The sequence below is a fragment of the Monodon monoceros genome, unplaced genomic scaffold (genome assembly GCF_005190385.1).
Source record: "Monodon monoceros isolate NGI ecotype Baffin Bay Population unplaced genomic scaffold, NGI_Narwhal_1 Super_Scaffold_7, whole genome shotgun sequence".
Lineage (NCBI taxonomy): Eukaryota > Metazoa > Chordata > Mammalia > Artiodactyla > Monodontidae > Monodon > Monodon monoceros.
The window spans coordinates 29,357,121-29,369,741 of NW_021703784.1; the positions used below are offsets into that span (position 1 = coordinate 29,357,121).

Sequence of the window (12,621 nt, forward strand, 5' to 3'; positions counted from 1 at the left end):
AGATGCAGACCTACTAGAGAATGGACTTGAGGATACGGGGAGGGGGAAGGGTAAGCTGGGACAAAGAGAGAGAGCGGCATGGACACATATACACTACCAAACGTAAGACAGATAGCTAGTGGGAAGCAGCTGCATAGCACAGGGAGATCAGCTCAGTGCTTTGTGACCACCGAGAGGGGTGGGATAGGGAGGGTGGGAGGGAGCGAGACGCAAGAGGGAAGAGATATGGGGACATATGTATATGTATAACTGATTCACTCTGTTATAAAGCAGAAACTAACACACCATGGCAAAGCAATTATACTCCAAAAAAGATGTCAAAAAAAAAAAAAACCCAGAAAATAAATTAATAAATTAAAAAGACCCATCTATGTGCTGCTTACAAGAGACTGACTTCAGAGCTAAAGACACACTAACTGAAAGTGAAGGGATGGAAAAGAGATTTCACGGAAATGGAAATAACAAGGAAGTAGAGGTAACAATACTCATATCAGACAAAGTAGACTTTAAAACAAAGTCTATGACAAAAGACAAAGAAGAGCATCATGTAATAATAAAAGGATCAACACAAGTACAGGATGTTACACTTGTTAACATGTATGCACCTAATACAGGAACACCTAAATATATAAAGCAAATACTAAGAGACATAAAGGGAGAAATTGACAATAATAGAATAGGAGGAGCCTTTAACATACCACTTAAATTAGTGGACAGATCATCCAGAGAGAAAATCAATAAGGAAACAGGGTCTTAAATGACACCACAGGCCAGTTGGACTTAATAGATATCTACAGGACATTCTACCCCAAAAGAGCAGAATACACATTCTTTTTAACTGCACATGAAATGTTCTCCAGGATTGACAATGTGCTAAGACACAAAACAAGTCTCAACAAATTTAAGAAGACAGAAATTATATCAGGCATTTTTTCTGACCCCAACAGTATGAAACTAGAAATCAGTTACAGGAAGAAAACTGGGAAAAGCACAAATATGTGAGGAATAAACAACATGCTACTGAAAAACCAATGGGCCAGTGAAGAAATTAAAGAGGAAAACAGGAAATACATTGAGACAAAAGATAACAGAAACACAACTTTCCAAAATCTATGGGATGCAGCAAAAGCAGTTCTAAGAGAGAAGTTTACAGCAATGCAAGCCCACCTCAAGAAATAAGAAAAATCTCAAATAAACAACCTAACCTATCATCTAAAGGAATTAGGAAATGAAGAACAAATAAAGTCCAAAGTCAGCAGAATGAAAGAAATAATAAATATTAGAAAGGAAATAAAATTAAAGAAATAAAATTAGAGACAAAAAAAATAGAAAAGGTCAATGAAAGCAAGAACTTGTTTTTTGAAAAGACAAGCAAAATAAATAAACCTTTAGCCAGGCTCATCAAAAGAGAGAAAATGTAAATAAAAGAAGAAATGCAAGAGGAGAAATTACAGCCATTATCACAGAAATATAAAAAATAATAAGAGAATACTATGAACAGTTATATGCCAACAAAATAGACAACCCAGAAGAAATGGACACATTTCTAGAAACATATAACCTGACAAGGAAGAAAGGGACCATCTGAACATACCAATTACTAACAGTGAAATTGAATTTTTAACAAAAAACCTCCCAGCAAATCCAGGACCCGCCGGCTTCACAGGGAATTCTACCAAACACATAAAGAAGAGTTAATGCCTATCCTTCTCAAAGTATTCCAAAAAAGTGAAAAGGATGGAACACTCCCAAATTCATTCTATGAGGCCACCATTACCTGGATAACAAAACCAGACAAAGACACTACAACAAAAGAAAATTAAGGGCTAATATCTCTGATGAATATAGATGAAAAAATCCTCAACAAAATATTAGCAAACCAAACTCAACAATAAATAAAAAGGATCATACACCATAATCAAGTGGGATTTATTCCAGGGATGCAAGGGTCAATACTCGCAAATCAATCAATGATACATCACATTAACAAAAGAAAGAATAAAAATAACATGATCATCTCAATAAACACAAAAAAAGCACTTGACAAAATTCAACATCCATTCGTGATAAAAACTCTCATCAAAGTGGGTTTACAGGGAGCATATCTAAACATAATAAAGGCCATTTATGACAAATCCATGGCTAACATCATACTCAATGGTGAAAAGAAAGCCTTTCCTCTCAAATCAGCAATAAGAGAAGGATGCCCATCTCACCAATTCTATTCAACATAGTATTGGAAGTCCCAGATACAGTATTCAGACAAGAAAAAGAAATAAAGAGTATCCAAACTGGAAGGGAAAAGTAAAACTGCTACTATCTGCAGATGACATAAAACTATATAAACAAAACCCTGAAGTCTCCACCAAAAAACTGTTAGAACTAATAAATGAATTCAGTAAAGCTGAAGGACACAAGATTAACATACAGAAATCTGTTGCTTTTCTATACACTAACAATGAACTATGAGAAAGAGAAAGCAAGAAAACAATCCTGTTTAAAATCACATCAAAAAGAATAAAACACTGAGGAATAAACTTAACCAAGGACGTGAAAATCCTACTCTGAAAACTATAAAACATTTAAGAAGGAAACTGCAGCTGATACAAAGAAATGGAATGATATTCCAATGTCTTCAATTGGAAGAATTCATATTGTTAAAATATCCATAGCACCCAAAGCAATCTAAAGATTCAATGCAATCTCTATCAAAATACCCATGGCAGGGCTTCCCTGGTGGTGCAGTGGTTGAGAATCTGCCTGCCAATGCAGGGGACACGGGTTCAAGCCCTGGTCCGGGAAGATCCCACATGCCACGGAGCAACTAGGCCCGTGAGCCACAACTACTGAGCCTGCGCGTCTGGAGCCTGTGCTCCGCAACAAGAGAGGACGCGATAGTGAGAGGCCCGCGCACCGCGATGAAGAGTGGCCCCCGCTTGCCGCAACTAGAGAAAGCCCTCGCACAGAAACAAAGACCCAACACAGCCAAAAATAAATAAATTAAAAAAAAAAATACCCATGACATTTTTCACACAACTAGAACAAATAATCCTAAAATTTATATGGAACAAAAGACCCCAAATTTCTAAAGTAATCTTGAGAAAAAAGAACAAAGCTGGAGGTATTATGCTCTCAGTCTTCAGAATATACTAGAAAGTAATCAAAGTAGCATGATACTGGCAGAAAATCAGCCACACAGTTCAATGGAACAAAATAGAGAGCCTAGAAAGAAACCCATGCACTTATGGTCAATTAATCTACAACAAATGTGTCAAGAATATACAATGGAGGAAAAACAGTCTCTTCAATAAGCGATGCTGGAAAAACTGGACAGCTACATGTAAAAGAATAAAATTAGGACATTTTATCACACCATATATAAAATAAATTCAAAACAGATTAAATGTAAGATCTGAAAAAATAAAACTCCTAAAAGAGAAAGCAGAATACTCTTTTAGATAAGTCATAGCAATATTTTTTGGATCTGCCTCCACAGGCAAAAGGATAAAAAGCAAAAATAAACAAATGAGACCTAATCAAACCTAAAAGCTTTTACACAGCAAAGGAAACCATTGACAAAACAAAAAGACAACCTACTGAACAGGAGAAAATATTTGCAAATGATATGCTCAATAAGGGATTAATATCCAAAATATATAAACAGCTCATATAACTCAACATCAAAAAGCAAACAACCCGATTAAAAATTGGGCAGGAGACCTGAACAGACATTTTCCAAAGAAGAGATGCAGATGGCCACAGGCACATGAAAAAATGCTAAACGCTGCTATCGTCAGAGAAATACAATCAAAACCACAATGAACTATCACCTCACATCTGGCAGAATGGATATCATTTAAAAGACCACAAATAACAAATGGTGGCGAGGATGTAGAGAAAAGGGAACCCTAGTACACTGTTGGTGGGAATGTAAATTGGTACAGTCACTGTGGAAAACAGTATGGAGGCTACTCCAAAAACTAAATATAGAACTACCATATGATCCAGCAATTTTACTGCTGGGTAAACTTCCAAGGTAAACAAAAACACTAATTTGAAAAGTATATGTACTCCAATGTTCATAGCAGCATTATTTACAATAGCCAAGATACAGAAGCAACCTAAGTGCCCATTAGTAGATGAATGGATAAAACAGATGTGGTATATATGTATATACCATATATATATTAATATATATTGAAAATATATACACACACACATATACACACAATGAAATATTACTCAGCCATAAAAAGAAAGAAATTCTGCAATTTTCAGTAACACGGATGAACCTAGAGGGCATTATGCTTAGTGAAATAAGTCAGACAGAGAAAGACAAATACTCTATATTGACACTTATATGTGGAATCTAAAAAATAAAAGAAGTCAAAGTATATAACAAAACAAACAGACTAACAGAAATCAAACTAGTGCTTACCAGTGGGGAGAGAGAAGGGGAGAAGGGGAAGACAGGGGTATGGTATTAAGAGATACAAACTACTATGTATAAAATAAATAAGCAACAAGGATATACTGTACAACAGGGGTCCCCAACCCCTGGGCCGCGGACTGGTACGACCTGAACCATCCTCTACACCCTATCCGTGGAAAAACTGTCTTCCATGAAACCAGTCCCTGGTGCCAAAAAGGTTGGGGACCGCTGCTGTACAGCACAGGGAAATACAGCCACTGTTTTTTAATAAATTTAAGCGAAGTATAATCCATAAAAACATTTAATCACTATGTGTACACCTGAAACTAATATAGTTTTGTAAATCAACTATACTTCAATTAAAAATTATTCAGTTAACTAATTAGTTAAAACATAAACTCAGTTTAAAGGGTCTCAGCTCGGGTATACCGGCAACTTACAATGAAAGATAGATCACCATGGGAAACTGCACCTTGTCTCAGTAAAAAGGTATTCAGAGATGCTTTTTATAGAAGATGGACTTAACACTGGGTGATTTTAGAATGGTTCAAAGAAAGTGCGGTTTTGCTGGGGAATGGATGCTATCAGAAAGACCAGACAATTCTGATTTGTATCAATAATTTTGTTGATATCTAGGAGGTGTCAGAAATGGTGTCAGACTAAGCTATATGGGTAAAAAAGCAGAAGTCACTCATAATAGCAGGGAGAAGAGGATGTTTAGCTATTTTTGTGGCATGGAAGTGTCCTCGTTTTTGTGCGCTGACATGCTTATGGTCACAGAGTGACCTGCCTGTTGATGGTGTTCTGTGAAATGGTTTATGTTCAACAGGAGAGCACCATGGTCAAGCTGTAGAGCCTGGCCAGCTTCCAGCCCATAGTAGTCAGGTGCTGCTTTTTTCTTTCTCATTTATGCAATGTACAAATACAAGTAAAACTTGTCTGCTATAAGGCAGGAATGTGGTTATCCTTGTGGGGGACAGTGGTAAACAAGGGAGTTTGGAATGCTGAAAAAGTTCTGTATCTTGATCTGGGTGCTTACAGAAGTGTATTCCATTTGTAAAAATCATTAAGCTATACAATTATAAGTGTATCTCAGTAAAAAGTGAAAATTAAGAAGTAACTGATTTTCTCTTGTAAGACTAGTCATGAAGAGGGGAGGGATAGAACACTCCTGCCATCCTATACTATTTGATTGTGTAACCCATCAATGCATTATTCTGATATAACATTTTTAAAAATATTTCAAAATAAATGTTTTATTGTATAAAAAGACCCTTGGACATAAGTCCCTTACACTACTCTTAGAAAATATTACATGTAGAACTATAAAAGTCCAACACAGTCTTAACTGTATAAAGTCTTAATTTACATTGGAGTTAACCTACGATAGAGTTAATTTTGACTACATTTTTCTCCTGGGCACAAAATCTGTACTGTACTTTAGAGAACTGTGGAAACAGAATGATTAGGCACAAGTACAAGATTTGGTCTCACACTGTCTTTCCAGGGGAAGCCTCAACTTACATGGCTATTATTTTGGTTTCTGAGCCTGGATCAGGATTGAGTATATTTTGTTTCGATTTTTTTGGTTAACATATCTAATAGATTTGGAGCACCTGTATGTACAGATATATTAATTGGCTACGTTTATTGTGATGCCTTGATGACTTCTTTAACAATTAGCCAAAGATACAGGCAAGATCTGCCTATAAAGTGTACCCAAATCTGGCCAATACTTATAGTTGAAAGAAATGCATCATGCTAGGAAGTGAAAAAGAAAGTTATTCTTTTTACACGAGGCAAGAGTGCTACACAATTTTATCTGTCTGGATTTCAAAATAAAAGTTGCTTGAACGTTTATTATGACCATGAAACTTAAACCAAGAAGTGGCCACCACTGCTTCCACAATGCTTGACACAGCAATGATTAAAAATATTTTGCTCACAGCAGATACTTGAACACTGCTAATGATTATTAATGATTTCTTTTTTATATTCCCCTGGCAAGAAGATGAAAATCAGTTCATCTCTTATATGCAGTATACCTTAACAGGTCCAAACTCTTCAGAAATATATTATCATCTGAATTAGAGAAATCCAAGTACCATGTGAACTGCCATATGGGTACAAACATTCCATCATATAGGTAACATCTTGGTAATGGTCTCCACTGATAAAATTGCTCACATTGTATTGTAAACCTTTCAAGCTTAACTAACTAAAGATGATGGGACTTACATGAAGATAAACAAAAAACCCGGCCACAAAAATAATCAAATCAACATTGCTCAAGGAAATATCCCACAGCCTATTAAGAATAAACTGCTGGCTTTATAGCCACTATATACAAAGAAAGAAAATCAACAACTGAATACCTTCTTCACTTTACTAGAAGCAGCATATTCCACACCTGAAGATTTTACTACAACCTAATAATTTATCTGGTCAACAAACATGTGGCTAAGTTTGAATGGCAGCTCCTGTAAAAGCTGCAAGTGCCAACTCTGGAAGTAATCCAAGCAGTTGTAAACCAATCCTTGTCTTTGAGCCCTATATCTTTCAGATGCACAGAATTACAGATGTCTACAAAAAAATCTCACCGATAAGAAAATCCAATGGAATGCTACAACCATCCACTATCCATAGGTAAAACTTTTGGCAACCAATAGCATGGAATATTCTGTACAATGAACTGGCTTCAAGTAGTGCTCTTGGCTATAAAGCATGTCACCCTGAAAATAACTGAAATATACCAGTACAGAGATTCATGGGTCAGAACTGGTGAGCAAGCTTAGGGTTTCTCAACCTCAGTACTACTGACAAATTGTACTGGAAAACTCTTTGTTATGAGGAGATGCCCTGTACATTTTAAAGATATCCTTGGAATAGACGCACCAAGTTGTTACAACCAAAAATGTCTCCAGTCATTGCCAAATGTCCCCTGGGGGACAAAATCACTACCATTAGAGAACCATTGGTCTAGCTGTGTTCAGGCCATTAAGCCGCCTAGATTCAACTGGGTTACCAAAGACATACCTATATGGAGAACCACCCTCTAGAAACAGATACAGCAATTAATCACAAGGTTAATCTTCATGTTGCACATACATATGCCTGTATGAAGCAGTCGTGCCTAAACTGAAGAATTTGGTCTAAAAGAGCCAATCAAGAATGTTTAGCTATCATCTCTACTATAACTCTCGAATCCATACTCAAACCCCAGATGCAAATGAAATAACTGTAAAGGATTAGAATGATTAATAAAAATAATTTTGACATCTATTGCTAGTAAAACTTAAACTATTTGCCAACTACACTAGCCTCTCCTCCAGCAACTTCTACATAGATAGCTGGTCAAGCAGTCTTCAGCTATTTGACAGTTGCAAACTTCTACATCTAACTTCTGCCTTGGCTGAGCTACTAGGAACACAGGAAACAGAAAATTTAAAACAATGAGACTTTGATGAAGAATTGTACCTTGCTCTTCTTTTTGATCAATACATATTTGAGGGGATTTTTGAACTGCATAAATTTGAGGAGGAGAAGTACATTCTATTCCTATTACTTGTGCCTGTTTTGACATCACTATGTAGAAAGGAAGTTCATGTTGCTTAGATTAAGAACACTGGGACGTAAATGAACTTGGACACAGGCTTTGTTTTACGTCTTTCTAGGACAACCATCCTCTGTCCCCACAGGAAATGTATGACGACAAATGGCTATTCATGAGGAACTCAAAACTGCAGAAAAGGACAATCTGAAGTATACTCAAAGGGGATAACAGACTTCAACTGATGTGACGTGAACACATGCGACTCTGGATTGAAGGTGGAAAAAGTAAGGTAGGGGCAGAGGTAATGCTCTTTTTCTCAATGAAGTGAACAGAAATTAACAAATTGACCCAAACAGCCCTGAACAACTATCTGGAATAGTGGTTCACCGTGTGAACAAATCATGATGTAGAATATTATCATTTTTTACCAGATCCAATTTTAGGGGACCTTGTCAAACTCCATTCTCAGAAAATGCAGCAGATATGGCTAAAACCTAATACCAATAAGAGCTCATCGAGATATATTTAATGAGCGCTCAAGGGTCAGCATACAGACTAAAGGGAGTCAAATCCAGATGATCCTAAAGGTTCATTTCCACCCCCTTTAAGATAGCATAGCAAGAGGTAGCTCAACAGATCTGAATTAGCTCCAGTAAAGAACAGACTGAGACCAGAGACTGAACCCCAGGAAGTAAGTTCAGGTTACATAGGCAACAGTCCCACTACTAGGGTTCTTTCCATAACATATCAATCACTGCTAAGCTAAGCATACCTATTTGTGGGATAACAGGTGATCAGTAAATAGTGCATTCTTTGCTATTTCTCTGCTTTGCCCCCAATAACTCCAATTTTCTAAACTTTGTGGTGCTAGCAAAGTGTGTGGTGTAAGTAAGTGTATGTACTTATATATAAGTACATGTCTATGACATTTTGCACAACAAGCTCTTACATAACTTTTCAAATATCAAAGTCTGGGTTAGGTACCTGCACAGAAAAGAGGTAACATAACAGTCCTAAGACCAGTATCCTTGCAACCTGCTTGCAAGGTTGGCCCATAACCATTGTATGGGAATTTGGATTTTGTTAAGGTTCTCACCATTCCCAGAATAGGTAAGAGTGGCTCACTGTGCTTAAGCTATTTGTTCAAACAATACGGTTTACGCTGAACACCTGCCTTCCTTTGGGGAGTCTGGAATTTTGCTACCTGCTAGACAGAGTGTGTTACATAATAAGCCCCAATAAAAACTCTGGACACTAAGTCTCTAATAAGCTTCCTTGGTAGACAACTTTCATACGTGTTGTCACAACTCAGCCCTGGGGGAATTAGCACATTCTGTGTGACTCCAATGAAAGAAGACTCTTAGAAGCTTGCACCTAGGTTCTTGACTCCTGACTTCACCCTATGTGCCTTTTCTCTTTACTGACTTTGCTTTGCATCCTTTCCCTGCAATAAATCTAAGCCATGAGTGCTGAATCCCTTGAGTCTTTCTGGTAAAATATTGTTCCTGGGAATGGTGTGGGAGACCCTAACATGGTGCCTCTTTTACAAAGGCACTTTAAGTTTTTTACTTGCTGTTACTATTATATTCTGATGACATTACTATAATACAGTCCCCAAAAAGTTTTCCTCTCTTTAGATTCACTGAAAAGACCAAAAATGTCAAAGTTAGTTAATGAAGTTAATTATTTTGGATTTAAAAAGTAGTTACTCTCTGGAAACTGTCAAATATTCATTTACCTTGAGCAACCAGATCTCGTCTCAATAATGGATAAAGAACAGGTTCTACACCATCCATTTCTTGTATAATAAGGGTTTTCCCAAAACGTACTGCCAACTCAAGAGCTGTGATAAAGTTACTATCCTAAGAGAATAAATAAGAATACATATGAATTCCTTTATTACCTTAGATTTACAAAAGTCCTTACAGATAATGAATGAAGCTATTAACAGCAATAACACAAATATTTTAAAATTAATATGTATGTTAACAATACAAATTATTCATGATTGCTTTTCCAGTTATAAGTACTTGGTGGTGAATCAATTTAGTAGAATAAATTATCAAATAAATTCATAAATAATTTAAATAGACATATTAGCAAAAAAGGATTTTTACATTAACAATAAAAAAGCCTTTTAAAATTTTCTACTATGATTTCAAATTGATGCAGAAATTTTCAAATTCTACATGCAATAAGTTACTCATCCAAGTATTAATAAAAACTACTTTGGGGGCTTCCCTGGTGGCGCAGTGGTTGAGAGTCCGCCTGCCGATGCAGGGGACATGGGTTCGTGCCCCAGTCCGGGAAGATCCCACATGCCACGGAGCGGCTGGGCCCGTGAGCCATGGCCACTGAGACTGTGCGTCTGGAGCCTGTGCTCCGCAACAGGAGAGGCCACAACAGTGAGAGGCCCGCATACCACAGAAAAAAAAAAAAAAAAAAGAAAACAACTACTTTGGTTGTATTCAATATCACATTGAATGGAAGAAGAAAGACAAGATGATGAATTCTAGTAAACTATCTTGATGTGATAGTTCTAATTACTGTAAAAAGAACCTTTAGATAAAATTCTATAACCATTCAAGAATTTTTAGGCTTTCTGGCTAGGTAAAGAGTCATTTTAAATTCCACTCTAAGCCTCCAACTGTGGTTAAAAAAATTTTAAATATCTGGATAATAATTATTAAGATCTCCTACTACAACCGTAAGTGGCATTAAATATTTTATATATTATATATATTACAATTATTCTTAAACACAAGTGAGTTAGATATCCCCATTTTGTAAGTGAAGAACATTTTAAAGAGTTAATTTTTCAAGCACCTGAAGCATATCTACAAAAATTAATCATACACTAGGCCTTCCCCAATAAAAAAAAAAAAACTGACCAAAAATAATTTCTTTGGTGAGATAAACATGACAGTGAAAAGTCACTACACAAAACACGATGGTTACATTTCATTGACCAACTGTCAAATCTTTGTACACAACAAAGATGCTCATTGATGAGTTACAGGAACAGGAAATTAAAAAGTCAAGGAGGTTTTCCTAATTCTCCAAACTAAGTAACTTACTTCTATAGCATCCTATACTTGTCTTTAATCATAATTTAGTGTAAATGCTTATTTGTTTAGTGTAAGTAATTACTTAATTTTCATCTCCATGAGGGCAGGAACTACTCACTTATAAATTCCCAGGGCTTAGATCAACACCTTGCATATAGAAGCAATCAAACAAATATTATTCCTTTTTACAAATTAGAAGACTAAAGCTAAGAAAGCTACATTTCCTTCCCAGGACCCATACCAGGTAAGTTATAAGACTCAGTTTTGAATCTATGTTTTCTGATTATAGTTCTTTTCACCACAAGATACCATTACTAGCTGGTATCTAAATTATAAGTAATACACACCTGCTGGTTAATAACTTCCAGACGTGAGTCTTTCAAATGTGTCTTTAACCATTCTGTAGCTTGGGAAGAAGGGTCTACCAGAAATGGGCAAACTCGACTCTAATTAAAAAAAAAAAAAAGATTATAAGCTTTCATTAAATGAAAATAATTTCCTAAAAATTATTAATCAATTAATGAGTGAGTTTTTCTCTCAGGCTTTAGAGAACACAAATATACAACTACAATGAGGAAATAAGGGTACAGTTTTTAGCGGCACCAGAGGTTACATTAATCAATTTTACCAGTAATTAATACTAGGTAATTAAATTTAACCACAGTAAAGTGAATATAGTCTTATTTACTACACAATAATACAGAAAATGTATATTAACAAAACAGTAAGCAGGAGTTCTAGTCCTAAGTTGATGCCATTTGTACCTCTCTTTTTGGTTTTAAAATACACAGCCAAGTCATTCCCTAACTTTAGATATTCTTTGGTTGAATAAACCATAGAGGCCTTACAAGAGAAGTATGAGCTAATCATAAAAGTATCGCTGAAATAATTAGCAATAAAATTATTTATATTTTAAGACTAATTTCTCTAAAGTAGTACCTAGTTAATATTACAAAAGGAGTATCCTAGAAGAGAAAATTACATAAGATGATAGGTTAAGATCTAACAAACTAGGAACTAAACTCATTACAGAACGCCTTGCACTAATTAAACTCTGAAACAGAAAATTAGAAACCTGGCATTGTGCCCTATACATACAATGCCACTTAGCAAATTAAAGGAAGCCAATTATACATTTATACATCTGATCAATTTAAATATATGTAAATATATTTTAAAAAATATGATAAATTTTAAACCATCTAATAGTCATTGTTACCTAGCAAATTAGATTTAAATAACAGCTGACCTTATTTTTCTTAAATTTTCACATTTATTTGAAAAATGTAATGCAGTTGTGTGCTCTAGGGATAAAATAACACATGAAAGTCACAGTGAAGTGAAGACTTAGAACTGGGGTAGATCTAATAAGAACATGGATGTTATCTTAGTGGTATACCAAGAGGGAGAGGGATGGTGGGAATCACATGCCCTGGGGATTAACAGCATTTTATCAGAAATGCTGTTTAAAATTGCCAGCACATGGTGATAATAAAGAGCTGACTGACTTTAAAACAGCTTTATTATTGTTTTAAAACTCTCTCTAGACAATGTGGCCTCTTTTTACC

General features: G+C 35.7%; 1 protein-coding gene across 1 annotated transcript in view; it reads right to left on the minus strand.

The window, feature by feature from the left end:
• Positions 1-12,621, minus strand: part of DYNC2H1 (dynein cytoplasmic 2 heavy chain 1) — a 364,114-nt gene that overhangs the window by 199,482 nt on the left and 152,011 nt on the right. The window contains exons 64-65 of the mRNA XM_029208148.1: positions 11,401-11,499; positions 9,724-9,847 (exon numbers count right to left, since the gene is read on the minus strand). Of these exons, the coding sequence (XP_029063981.1) occupies positions 9,724-9,847; positions 11,401-11,499 (223 nt within the window). The remainder of the gene's footprint in view (positions 1-9,723; positions 9,848-11,400; positions 11,500-12,621) is intronic.